This window comes from Microtus oregoni, unplaced genomic scaffold, assembly GCF_018167655.1.
Source record: "Microtus oregoni isolate MIOR12 unplaced genomic scaffold, Mior012 000018F_ref0000195, whole genome shotgun sequence".
Classification (NCBI taxonomy): domain Eukaryota; kingdom Metazoa; phylum Chordata; class Mammalia; order Rodentia; family Cricetidae; genus Microtus; species Microtus oregoni.
The window spans coordinates 5,956,895-5,971,185 of NW_024543077.1; the positions used below are offsets into that span (position 1 = coordinate 5,956,895).

The 14,291-nt window shown below is 48.2% G+C and overlaps 1 protein-coding gene across 2 annotated transcripts in view; it reads right to left on the reverse strand.

Annotated features, from left to right (window-relative positions):
* The window catches only part of LOC121458895 (gamma-secretase-activating protein-like), an 88,399-nt gene that overhangs the window by 1,759 nt on the left and 72,349 nt on the right, over nucleotides 1-14,291 (reverse strand). Inside the window, exons 24-30 of one of the 2 annotated variants that reach the window (XM_041668262.1) lie at nucleotides 11,462-11,557; nucleotides 8,283-8,353; nucleotides 7,803-7,897; nucleotides 2,684-2,803; nucleotides 1,547-1,608; nucleotides 301-402; nucleotides 53-152 (exon numbers count right to left, since the gene is read on the reverse strand). In XM_041668262.1, the coding sequence (XP_041524196.1) occupies nucleotides 53-152; nucleotides 301-402; nucleotides 1,547-1,608; nucleotides 2,684-2,803; nucleotides 7,803-7,897; nucleotides 8,283-8,353; nucleotides 11,462-11,557 (646 nt within the window). The remainder of the gene's footprint in view (nucleotides 1-52; nucleotides 153-300; nucleotides 403-1,546; nucleotides 1,609-2,683; nucleotides 2,804-7,802; nucleotides 7,898-8,282; nucleotides 8,354-11,461; nucleotides 11,558-14,291) is intronic. The other variant, XM_041668261.1, reaches the window with a different exon arrangement.

Below are 14,291 nucleotides of genomic sequence, written 5' to 3' on the forward strand. Positions count from 1 at the left end.
GAATGACCAACACGACAAGGAAACTCCTAAGTTAGACGGAGGAGTGAACTACCTTGGTGCGAGGACTCCAGGCCTGCCAGAATGTCAATGAAGTAGTTCAGAGGCAGAAATTCTGTTGAGAACGATGACTTGCCAATCATAGAGTTTCGAGGCTGAAAGAGAATACACTCCCTATATACGGACCGCTTCTTGAAGACACAAGCAGCTTTAAATAGAACAATAGAAAACAGAATCACGTCTATCGGGGCATGCAGGTGGGCTCCAAGCAACGCTCACTGTCTGGACATCACCGAGGCTCACCTCTTTCTTGTAGCTCCTGAGCATCTGTGCCACGTGGTTCCGGGAGATGATGTTGGAACTCATGGGATGGTCCCAAAGCCGGAAGACCTTCTGCCCGGTACACTAGAGTACGGGTGAAGATCACAGAGGACAGCATAGGTCATAGTGCACGGAACAGACCACATACCAGCTTCTGACTTCTACATGATATTCCCAAAGGGATGTAGAACCTCCCTGACTCATGACCGCTGGAGAAAGGCCAAGCTCAAGAGTTACGCTTCTGAAGTTTTCGTAAACCCTCCCTCAGCTTTCCTCAACGTGAGGAGAGCAACTTTGGCATTAATGCTATGCCGCCAATTTCCTTTTTTTTTTTTCCTGGAATGATGTTGGGTCTGAGATCCTTCCGAGCTGGAGACAAGCGTGTCAACCCTGAGTGACATTATGACAGGAAGCTAGCGGCGGCTTGTGTGCTTTCGTTGGTCTCTCTTCTATTATCTGTCCCAGAAACTTTAAATACTCGAAATCATAGGGACAAAAAAGTCAAATTTGGAGACCAAACTATATCAACACTGTTCCTCTGGGAGTCAGAGCCAGGGGAAAGGTGGGTACTTTGTTCTCAGGAAGCCTGTGACAGGAAGGACAGCCACAAGGCAAAGCCACAGGTCCAGAAAGCCACGGGGCAGAGGATGGCCAGTGCCAGAGGCCCCGTGCTCTTGGTATGTAAACAGCACACTGGCCAGGCTCTTAGGGTCAGGAAGTTTGCAAAGTGAGGGGGCCGAAAGACCTTGCTGTGGAATTTCATGTTTTCATGTTGCTGACCCTGAGAGCTAATACCCCACCAAAGAGCAAGGAGTGCCTTCCTGACGTTTTCCTCCTGTGCTTTTGTTCTTCCTCTGGCCGGGTAATGCCTGCCCGTGCTCAGAAATGTAAGAGGAGGAGGAAACACCGTTCCAGAACCTCCAGGCCTCACCTGTGCTCAAAGCCTTATCAGTTTCGATGTCAAAGGCATATGTTTCCCCTCTGCCTCCCACTCAGACTCCATGTAAACATCAGCGTGGTTGCCTAAGAGGAGACCACGTCCACCTTTCCAATGCAGCCAACCCGAGAAGCACCCGCTGTGCAGAGGGTGGGGGTGGATGGAATCTCACGGAAAAGGCTGAAAAGAGGGCCCACTCAATTGACCTCCGCCAACAAGGGAACTGTCTTCTTACAAGACACATGGCAGGAGGGTGGACGAGGCTTGAGAGGAAATTAATTTTAGGATTACCAGAGGGAGCCGCACGATGATGCTGAACTTTAGCTGTTCATTCTTCTCTGAATTGTCCAGATCTACAAGAGAGGTGGAGATTAACAAATATGATACAGATATCCGTTTCAATACCGCAGCGAATTTTAAACCACGAACGCTTCCTCCTGAGATGTTCCAGCCCTGAGTTCACGGCTAACGATGTTCTGAAAGCTTTGCTTGTGACTCAGTTATGGGGACTTTTGTTTTGTAACAGGCTGCCAGCCACCAAGCAATTCCACCCACTAACTGAGAGCGGGAGGCTGCTGAAGAACACGGCAGGTGCTTTGACAACATTAGCAAAACACACACACACACATGCCTGAACGGCTTCCGTGGGAAAGATTACAAGGTGGACCTTAATGCCCAGGTTCAAGCGAGCGCTGTGTCTCTCATTGGTTTTTCATGCATTCCAAGTCTAATTCAAGGTGACAAAATTAATTGGCTGAAAGTAATTCACAATACTTTCTTGAAAAACAAATTCAGAGTCTCCCATAGTAAAAACGTCATATACAGAAACTTCATATACATAGTCTCTTCATAGTAAAAACTCTATACACAGAAAAAAAAAACTAAAGACAACATGTGGATTGAGTTCTTCAGGGCCTCCTGAAGGGCTAAAGAACTGTCGACTAGCCTGAAGGGAGGTTCTAGGAAGTGGGATGTGCTAAGAATTTGTAGTAAACGGGGAAAATAGACAGATGCTCAAATAATAAGACCTTCAAGGCAGTGGTAGCACACGGCTTTAATCCCAGCACTTGGGAGGCAGAGACAAGGGGATCTCTGTGAGTTCGAGGCCAGCCTGGTCTACCGAGTTCCAGGACAGCTAAGGCTACACAGAGAAACCCTGTCTCACAAACAACTTCACTATCTTACTGCGGAACATTAAGTTGTGCGTGGGGCCCCTCTGAGTGTAGCCAGACTGAGTGCCACATGGCCAGAAGTCAGCCCTGAAACCCCCTGTGGTCAACTCAGACTTGCTTACCCTTCATAAGCCTGGTGACCGCGGTCTCCGTGAGTAGCAGCACCCCGTTATCGATGTAGTGCAGCAGGTTGTACAAAGGGAGATGGCCAGAAGTCAGCCCTGAAACCCCCTGTGGTCAACTCAGACTTGCTTACCCTTCATAAGCCTGGTGACCGCGGTCTCCGTGAGTAGCAGCACCCCGTTATCGATGTAGTGCAGCAGGTTGTACAAAGGGAGACAGTGTACCCCAAGGAGTGTGTGCAGAGAGTGGAAACCTGGGATGAGCGGAACAGAAGCAGGTGTGAGCAGCCAACACCTCAGGCTCCAGAGGGAACGAGTTAATCATGTAAATGAAGCTCCGAACTCTGTGCTTAGGGCCTGGGTCCCCTCCCGTGGGACTGCCGCAGTGCAGGGGACTCCCTGTAGGGTTCCCGCTCAGTATTATTCCACTGTCCTTCACAGCAGAGCTTCAGACTCCACAGACCCACGCTGAAATGTTGCTGGCATGGGGACCATTCTGCTGAAGGGTTAAAGAAACAAAAACCCTAGAACCAGATGGCAACAGTTGTATGCCCACTCTCTGGTCACCTCATAGAGAAAGAAGGCATGTCGGTGACATCACCCTGTAATAATTCAGTAGATGGGAAGGTTTGTTCTCCTTCTCTCTCAAGCCCAAGTCCCGAGTGAGGCCACAACCCCAGGGCTCTAGTCACCCTACCAATCACAATGAACAAATACAAGGCACGTGGAAGGAGATTCCAGACCCGGTGGGAATAAGAGCACCCCACTCTGGAATGTTGGCATCTTGGGGATCTTTGGAAAGCTCTTCACTTGGTGTGTGGAAAAGGCCAGAGGCAGCAGAGCATCTGTGCCCCGGATCCTGCCGGTATTTGAGCAACCAGCTCTAAGTAACTTGTCTTTCTGAATTCCCTTCCTTCATCTCTAAAATGGAGCCACCGACCTTTCCTTCTGGGCTACTAAGAGGAAGAGAGTAAGTATACAGAGCCCAGCACATGGTACAGCGTGATTGGCACTGGACACACGCTGAGTGAGCATGGGCTCACCTCTTCCACACCCAACACTATCAGACGCAATTAATAGAGTCGCATTCCATAGATGAGAAAACTGAGATTCACAGGCGCCGAGAAACTTCCCCGTATCCTATAAACAGCCAGTGAGAGGTTGAAACAGCCTGAAATGGGCTGTGGGGGTTGTTGCTTCTGTTCTTAACCAGAGGATCACACCGCCTCAGTAACTCAGAGCCGAGTTAACAGAACAATACGGACAGACCTAAGGTGAGAGAGCGTGGGTGCACTGGGAAACATGACGTGATCATCTGAGTTGAATCTGATGGCAAAAGCAATGATTGACAGGTAAGTGTGGACGAAGCAAATTCAGTCAGCACCCTCTCATCCCCCAAGCAGGAGCAGTAGTAGGGTAACGGACAAAACAGTGACGTCACCACTCTAGTTCAGCTTGCAGTCTGGTAGAGCTGGCGATCAGTTCATCATAAATTAATCACACGTTTGCATGTGACCAGTTCTACGCATGTGTACACATAACAAGGACCCAATGCTCAATGCTACCAAAAAAGATTTGTCAATCCAGGAACCTTTGAGGAGTCACTGAAGGTCTCTGAGCATGATGAAAGATGAACCGGACTTTACTTTGGGAATATTAATATGCCAGCAGATAAGGAATGGATAGGAGCACCATCTCAAGACTATCCTAGGACCCGTAGGAACACCATGGCCTGGACATGTACGAGATGGACTGGGGGCACTGAGGGGGAAAGAAGACGAGGGGAAGTGTCCTAGCTAGGGTTTCTGGCTGTGGTGAAACACCAGAACCTAAGCAACTTGGGGAGGAAAGAGTTTATTTCACTAACACCTTCTAAATCACAGCTCATCATCCTGCCATAGAGGCAGGAACTCACACAGGGAAGGAACCTGGAGGCAGGAGCTGATGCAGAGACCACAGAGGAGGAGTACCTACTGGCTCCCTCCTCATTGCTTGCTCAGCCTGCTTTCTTATAGAACCCAGGACCACCAGCGCAGGGATGGCACCGCCCACAACGGGTGAACCCCTACCATTGATCACTAGTGAAGAAAATGCCCTATAGTCTCGCCTACGCCCCAATCTTATGCAGGTAATTCTTCAATTGAGAAGTTGAGGTTTCCTCCTCTCAGACGACTGTAGCTTATGTCAAGCTGACTCAAGTTGTACCCAGCACAGGCAGAGTCCCACGGCCACGTGTACATGCTGAACAACCAACGAGATGCGGGGTTGACAAAGGACCATAGCTGCTCTCGGGGTGCGTGCAGGGGGTGCGTGCGGGGGTACGTGCGGGGGGGGGGGGTGCGTGCGGGGGGTGCGTGTGGGGGGTGCGTGCGGGGGGTGCGTGCAGGGGGTGCGTACGGGGGGGTGCGTACAAGGGTGCGTACGGGGGTGCGTGCGGCAGAACAAATGATGCGTAGGGACGGGGTTTGGGTTCTGAGAAAGAATGGCATCTCCTCTCTAAACGTGTGAGTCACCAGCAGCGGAACGTCCTAATCCCTGGCAACATCAGGGGTCAGATGATGAGCAGATGTTGTCCTCGGGCAGATGTGAATGAACCAAAATAGACTGAGTTCACTAAGTCCCCGATCCAAAACACATTATAGTATTACTAACCAAGGCTGATGTTGCCATGTAGGCTTGGGGATGCTTTCCCGGAATAATGAAGTCAAAAATTATTCCTAAGAAAGCATTTATGCTAGATCAAGAAATGCTATTCCGGGATTCGAAATTCCTTCTCGAATCCGGCGTAAATCCTGAGCATCCAAATGGCCCTTCATCTGCTTCGCTGGCGCAGACCCAAGGGCAGGGGTTTATTCATGGCCTCATCTCTGTTGGCCAGATCTGAGCAGAGCACACAGGCTAGAACTAGCCACCAGTTCATGCCAGGAATCCTCATCGCTCCAGGGCTGCTGATCTTGCTGTAGCCCCGGGGGAGAAATAGCAGAACAAACAAACAATATCCCAAAAACAAGAGCCGCGCTTTGGGGGCGCACGCCTTTAATCCCAGCACTCGGGAGGCAGAGGCAGGTGGATCTCTGTGAGTTCAAGGCCAGCATGGTCTACAGAGCTAGTTCCAGGACAAGCACCTTGTCTGGGGGGGGGGGTGCGGACACAAGAAAATCAAAAACAAAAAACCTAAAACAAAACTCTACTTGCTACTTCGTCACTCTTTTCTTTTACTTAAGTGTGCGACTCTTGAAACTCAAACAATCTCCCTAGTCCTGCAGACCTGAAAAGCAAGCACCCTTATACACATGCACGTATTGACCCCTTGTACACACACACACCTGCACACGCATGCACACGCACACAGTGTCACTTTACCCTCTCTTCCCTTATCATCTAGAAAACATGGCATTTAACAGACAAGGAGAAGCCAGGAATGGCATGCTGAATCACACCGGCAATCCCAGCACTCGGAGTGGCCGTAAGAGAACCTGGGGTTCAAGGCCTTGGCTGTGAAAGTTTGCAGTCACCCTGAGCTGCCTGAGCCTGCAATAGGGCGCGGGGGGATGGGGTTGAGGGGCTCAGGGGTGAAGGATGCAATGGGGTGGGGGGATGGGGTTGAAGGGCTCAGGGGTGAAGGATGCAATGGGGTGGGGGGGATGGGGTTGAGGGGCTCAGGGGTGAAGGAAAGCAAGGAAGGTAACAGAGTGTAAAGGCAGGCACAAGATGAGAAAGAAAATACTTGTAACCAGAAATCTAATAAGGGGCTGATATCCAGAACATACAAATAATAAAACAAGTCAGTAGCCAGATGACAACTGATTTTATTAAACATGTAGGAGATCTAGACAGAGTTGTTTTTTTTCCCTAAAGAAGCCGTACAACTAGTCAAGAATTACATAGAGAGATAGTATCTCTAACCAGTGAAATACAAATGAAAACCACACTGGTATCACCTCCCGCCTCTCAGCATCCAAAACAGGGGTAAGTGTCAGAAGAGTGTGGAGAAACTCAAACCGTTGAGTACTGCTGGTGGACTCTAACTCGGTGCAGTCACTATGAGAGACTGCATGAACCCTCTCAAAGAAGCTGAAAATGGAACCAGCATTGATCCCATAACCTCTGAGCACCCAAAAAAATTAAAGGCGAGGTATTTAAAAAGATTTGTACACTAATGTTCATTGAACTGGTCACACTAGCCAAGATACACAAATGTGCATTGATAAACAGGAAAATAACATGGAAATTGCATAAACATGTAATACTCAGTTTCACATAAACATACATAAACATGTATGTTTTACTCAGCTTTAAAAAGGAAGAAATTCTGCCATCCATGACAAATGAGTGGATCTAGAGGGCACTACAGAGGTTAAAAGAAGCCAGCCACAGACGAGACAAATACTACATGAGTCTATTTATAAGACTGGTCTACAGTAGAGTCAGAGAAACAAAGAAAGGTGGTGGCCCAGGCCGGGACATGGGAAGGGAGGTTGCTGTCCATGGAATGTGAAAAGAAGTTGCTTGTGAGCTGAGAAATCCCTGGAGAGCTACTACATAACACTGTGCCTGCAGATGCCACTGTTCTGCCCATTTAAAGCGTTAGAGTTGATTGCGTGCTAGAACTCTTCCTACAGTAAAGGAGACAAAGTCAACACAAGGTGGATGTTTGTGGCAAACAGAAGCTTGTGCGTTTCTTATTGTGCTCTGACTTATGTAAACATCACCCTGTTCCACTCCCACTAGTGTTTGTAACTGCTTTCATTTCTTGTCCGTGACCTGGCGGGAAATAGTTACTCCACACATTCAGGGACTGCTCTAAGGACCACTTATAAGAATAACTGTACACATATATGCTGAGGGTATCTTTGAAGCCTGCTTAGGGCTTCTCTGAGAATCTGAAGCGCTTAAGGGCCAGCCTGATCCTTGACACCAAGCCAGACCTCTCCCTCCTTTGTGTTTACCCTCAGGTCTCTCCATAGAGGAAAGCAGGAGAAGCCACAGGAGCAAGTTCCCTGCAGGGGCACCGTTGGTGCAAGATCAGCTAGACGTGCACACGAGAACGGAATGCAACTGCTCCCTAGAGGCAGTGATGGTAGAGTTAGCAGTTCCGGGAGGTCTGGCCAATGGAGACCAACCTTAAGGCTATCCTCCACCAGAGCCGGCTGCAGACACTCGGGAGCCATCTTGAAACTCAGGGCGCTACTCTCTGGAGACCACGTGAGAAACAACTTTATTATGACCGGACAACCAAAGAGCCAAACTCACCAGGAGGTAGGGGGACGCACAGGCTGCTTGTGGCATCCAAAATCCTGGTCATGAGGTGAAAGACTTCAAAGTGTGCAGTGCTGCCATGGTTATTGCTGGGTAAAAACAACACAGTAGTAAGTCAACCATGTGCCCTCCAGTCTCGAGTAGTGGCTCTGAGTGCCACCTACAGAGATTCCTATGAAATGCTGTACCCCATGGAAAGCCTCAGGAATGAGAGACCGGCCAACAGCCTAAAGCACAGCATCGCACACCGTCCTCAGTGGGCTCATAAGTTATAAATTACACTAATTGAAATTTCCCTTCTTAGAAGTAGTAGGTTCATGAGTCTCTCCCTCCTCATCAACCTCATGCCATAAAGAATAGCTGAAGTAACCTTGAATTCTGAGTATGAAACTGAGAGGTGGTGGTGGTGGGGCTGGTGAGCACCGCTTCAGACTTGCTTGCCAAGATCGAGGAGATTGAGAAATACTTGCGTACAGGTGGAGAACCCAAGGACGTGCTCCGTGTTTCCTCCAGCTGGTCTCCAGCATGCACCAAACGAGATTCAGCTAGAAGGGAAGAGGACTCGTGACCCACAGCCTGCATCCCTTCCTTCAACGCCCTCCCGGCTGTGTTTCTGCAGCTCTGGCTGCACATCCAAGGCAGCTGGCCCTCGGGGCTGCGGCTGGGCACACCATACAACAAGCCTTTCTGAAATCGGTTCCGAGACACTGGGATCCAGAAGGGAACGCCTGGAAATGTGCCCCGACTGTAACAGAGTACCCTCTGTCTGTGCTGGCAATGCTCCCCTGAGAAGCTAGTCGGCTCCACCACCCATACGGACCCTCACCCATTGGTGAAGGTCAAATGCCAATGGCATAGCTGTCAGCCTGCTACACTGCCAGGGCTGAGAGCTGAGCGAAGAAAGATGGGAGAGGGGCATGGAGTCGTGTACATGAGCTGTGGGGAGATATGACCTCAGGGCCAGGTTCTGTGGAGCTGTGTCTCCCTGGCAAGTTACCCATCCTCTCAAATCTCTCAAATCTCAGGGTCTTCTTCTGTGAGACGAAAGGAAGTGCTTTCACAGGGTTGTTGGTAAGTGTTAGTTACGTCACTTCACTTCCTGGAGCCAGTGCTCAACAAACAACACTGCATCACCCAAGCCAGATGCCTGGTTGGTCTTAGGGCTTTATCTAGAAACCTAGTCTAATTGTACACGTTTGTCAGCGGTAGGGCAGTCTCCACACGGCTGTCCATCATAAACCAGGGTACCCACACTCAGGGTAAGAGCAGGAGGCAGGACAGAAAGGAGTTCCGTGCACAGCCTCCGGGATACAGAGTTCTCGGCTGAATGCAAGTTACATGCGGACAACATCATCAAGCTCTGTGCCAACTTCCTTGAGCGTATTTCCAGAAAGACTGCCTGGCCACCCTCTTTAACCAGGCACTGGAGGCATGGCTGGTTGCAGCTGGGCAAGTTGGGTAAGTCAGGGGCATGGTGTTTCTGGGTCAACACAGGCATAATTTCTAGGCCTCTTGGCTCTAGGAGTCGGCACAACCCCGCGAGAAAACCTGCGTGTGATGAAGTCCGTGAAGCGGAGTGAGAAAGGATGATAGAGTGGACATTCTTAGCACTGTAGAAGGGGGGACTTCAAGTGAACAGAAAGAGGTGTGACGGACCTCTCAGACACAGCTCCGGGAGCATCTTCGTGCTCCGAAAGCTGTTCCCAATGGCTCTGCAGAGGTCATCACACCAGAAAATAAACATCAGACGTCTGCAGAGCATGCCACAGACATCATTGAGATCCCACGAGGAGAAAAAAGAATAAAGCAGAGAGGCTCAGATGAGGGCTGGAGAGCTAAAGTTAGGCTCCTCCGTACACAGTCCCTTGCTAAGGAAATACAAACGACACAGACGCCAGACACACCAAAAGGAAGTCTCCTGAGAGAAAAGAGAAAACAGGCGTGGAGAGATGGCACCAACACCAGCTTTGTCGGTGGTGGCTTCAAAAGAAAACCCTCAGTGTGACAGGCTCTTTAACCCTTACGCTTCAAGAAGGCCCCAGTCTCACATCCGGAGCTGAAAGGCACCTGGTGCCTGTCACCTGGTGTGGAGAAACAAATCCCTCACCGCCACTATGTACAACTCCGTATGATCACCAAAGGCATGACTATAGCTGGCCATGTGGCATAAGCAGCAGGCAAGGCTGTTTGTGGGGAGGAGCTATGTCTGGGTAACCAGCAATTCTGAAAATGACCCATGTGTGCCACAAAGTCTTGCTGGCTTGACGTGGTTTCATGCAAGTAATTCCTGCTCATTCCTGAAGACTACAGACCCCAGGAAGCCACCTCTACCTTGCGTATCTGCTCTCATCAACATGATTGCTTACTAGACTGCTTCAGAACTGACCTTGTTCTAAAAACTAAAGGTGACCAAAAGAACAGAGAGGACTTTCATCTTTGAAGTCAGATGGATGACTGAGAACATTCTGTCAATGTGGAGCGGGCAGGTCAACACCTTATTATTAAAGGGCATTTCACCGCCATTCTACTGAGAGGCAGTCAGAGACTGGACACTCCAACCATAAATATCATTATGTAACAACATCCAGCCTTTTCTAGTATATTAAGATTATAAAGCTCACTCCCATTTGCATGCCGGTCTTACCCAAACTTGGAAAAATCATGGGACCTTCTTTCTCTTTGTCGTTGAATACTTCGATTTGTCAAGTGTATTATTTCTAGGTTCTACAGGACCAGACATCAGTCTCGGTGCTTTGTGAAAAAGCAAATATGGCTGAAATCCAGTCTCAGAACATCATTTGCATCTACATATGAACAGGTGTCGTTAATTTGAATAAAGCCATCTCAATGCATGGCAAACAGGCAATGAGCTACCATCTCAGTGGCAGATGTGACGGGGGATGGAGAGCTGAGCTGGAAGCTAGCCAAGTTTGGCTTTGGGAGCCAATTAAGATTTAAAGTGCGAGCTCTCTCATATCTGCATAAAACTTCATTATGGAAATCAAGACTTATTGTTTAATAAAGAAGTGGAAGTGGCCAAATGAGAAGTGGCCACTTAGTAGCTACCCTGGTCTTATTGTCGTATGCTTCCGTGAACACAGGACAGCTAGTTGAAGCAGGACAGAAAGCTGCCTTCCACAACAAGTTTTCTTTGTTTGCTGTTCCTTTTGCCCTCCTTTCAATCTATAGCACCAAATATACCAGGCTGAAGATGGAAATCTCCAAAACCTAAGCTGAAAAGCAAAGTGGGGGACAAGGGTGCTGGGGAGACACAGTCTCAGTCACTAAACTGCCAACTACGCAAAACAAGGGCCTGAGGTGCAGCCTCAATACCACATAAAAAGTCAAGCAGGGAACCTGACTTTCATAATGGAAAGGGCAGAGACTAGTAGATTCCTGGAATCCACTGGCTGGCCAGCCAGCTGCACAAAGCCATCCAGTGATGGTGGAGAGTGATGGAGGGTGGCTAAGTCAACCTCTAGCCTCCACATGCCCACGGGCACTCCCATCCTCCACTGCACAGATGCACACACATACACAAACACATAAACACGCACACATTAAACAACCAATGGCCTCACCAGCTGGCATCTTGAGCACTAGACATGGGGCTAAGGGTAGGGCTAAAATTAGGAAAAAAAGGTAGAACCGACCTGTTTTGAAACGTAGTCCAGAACTATCTGTTCGATCTTCTTCCTTTCTACACCCTGCAGGTGTCTCAATAGATGATCTCTTAGCTCAGACACCATCTGAGAACAGGAGAGGCACTAGATGAGTCAGGACAGGCACAGCCACACCTGCGGCCGGTTGTCGTTAGCGTTATTATTAATATTTCACATCAACATGAAAATTTCTTCATCTGAGGAAAACCCTTCACCCCTGACACCCCAAAGGAAGAAACCTACAACACTAACAGCTCTGGAAAAAGAGCAGGTCCAAAACAGAGAGACCGTGCTCCACAGAGACGGTGCTCCACAAAGACCATGCTCCACAGAGGGACCATGTTTCATGGAGTGATTATGCTCCATGGAGACAGAGACTGTAGGGGGCAGGGGGTGCCAGTAGGTAATCTTGGAAGGACAGACATTAGACCTAGAAGGAAACGCAGCAGGCACCACATCTGCACTGTGCCACCCACATCACAGGTGAAGGTAATGAAAATTCATTCTTCTGTCCCAGGCTTCTGTATCTGCTCTAAGCCCTAGTCTCCCTTCTAAGGTTTGCATCCTCAGGCCTCCGTCTTCATGTATTTCTTTCCCTTCCTTTTGCTACCTCTCCTGCTCTCCCTTTTGGCCTAAAAGCCCCACTCAGCAAGAGGGATTTTCTTGTTGCTGTTCTTGTCTTAGCTAAAGAGATCCTGTGCAATGAGCATCTGGTGAGAACTGTCCAGGGTATCAACATCATAAACTGCATAAAACTGCATAAACCTTAAACCTTCCACCTTAATGAACTCAGTGTGACCTCAGGATGCAACAAGACACAATGTCTCCGCATTTCAATTCAGCACTGGGCTTTTTTTTTTTTTTTTTTTCCGAGACAGGGTTTCTCTGTGGCTTTGGAGCCTGTCCTGGAACTAGCTCTTGTAGACCAGGCTGGTCTCAAACTCACAGAGATCCGCCTGCCTCTGCCTCCCGAGTGCTGGGATTAAAGGCGTGCGCCACCACCGCGCGGCCAGCACTGGGCTTTTTAAAGATGTTTATTTAAGAATTACTATGTACTTTTGTGCTATTTAACTTTTCTGTAATGACTATAAAGATGAAAAGCAATGCCTGGCCTGATGCTTATACAATCCTAACATACGGCAGGCTGAGGCAGGAGAATCAGAAATTAAAGGTCAGTTTCTCTTAGGTACACAGTGGGATCGAGGTCAGTGGCCTGGATAAAACACATCTAATATCTCAATCAAATTGACAAATAAAATTTGAAATAAAAATAAAATATCTCATGGTTTGGCACCTGCATGTACATCTTAGCCTCCACTATTCAGTTATGCACACCTATTCTAGTCTACCCTATGCAGTTATGCACACCTATTCTAGACTACCCTATGCAGGTGTGCACACCTATTCTAGTCTCCCTATGCAGGTATTCACACCTATTCTAGACTACCCTATGCAGGTATGCACACCTATTCTAGACTACCCTATGCAGGTATGCACACCTATTCTAGTCTCCCTATGCAGGTATGCACACCTATTCTAGACTACCCTATGCAGGTATGCACACCTATTCTAGTCTCCCTATGCAGTTATGCACACCTATTCTAGACTACCCTATGCAGGTATGCACACCTATTCCAGTCTCCCTATGCAGTTATGCACACCTATTCTAGACTACCCTATGCAGTTATGCACACCTATTCTAGTCTCCCTATTCTGTTATGCACACCTATTCTAGACTACCTTATGCAGTTATGCACACCTATTCTAGACTACCCTATGCAGTTATGCACACCTATTCCAGTCTCCCTATGCAGTTATGCACACCTATTCTAGTCTACCCTATGCAGTTATGCACACCTATTCTAGTCTCCCTATTCAGTTATGCACACCTATTCTAGACTACCCTATGCAGTTATGCACACCTATTCCAGTCTCCCTATGCAGTTATGCACACCTATTCTAGTCTACCCTATGCAGTTATGCACACCTATTCTAGTCTCCCTATGCAGTTATACACACCTATTCTAGACTACCCTATGCAGTTATGCACACCTATTCTAGACTACCCTATGCAGTTATGCACACCTATTCTAGACTACCCTATGTAGTTATGCACACCTATTCTAGACTACCCTATGCAGTTATGCACACCTATTCTAGTCTCCCTATGCACTTATGCACACCTATTCTAGACTACCCTATGCAGTTATGCACACCTATTCTAGACTACCCTATGCAGTTATGCACACAGGCTTCAATGAACAGAAGTATTTAAGTTTGTGAAATGTACTATAATTTTTTTATTTCCTTTTGTGCGTGTTTCTTCACTGTTGTTAACAACATGACACACAAGTGTGCACACATGATCACACCTGACCAAGTTTACATTAGCGTCAGCGCAGAAACAGTGTCCTCTTGCTTAGAGCCTCATTGGAAAGTGAGGGAGGGGAAGAAAAGGGTTTTTTGCCATAGCCATAACTTTCAATCAGTTTCAGCTCCTGGAAGTAAAATTGGTTGTCTCTCACGCTTCTGCAAGATGCCACCAAAACAGTTTGTCTTCATTTTCAGCGTGTGGCATAACAATGGCCAATTCCCTGTATCCTGAATCTTGTTATTATAGTTTGTAAATTTTTGTCAATTTGATAGTCAAAAACCAAACACAGGCCATGGAGATGGCTCAGTGGATGAAAGGGATTGTCACGTAAGCCTGAGGACCTGAGCTCAGATCCCAAGAACCCATGGAGCAGCTAAAGCAGGGGCATGTGTCTGGAATCACAGAATGTGGGCACACATGTGTTCCTTATTGCACTTTACAATTCCA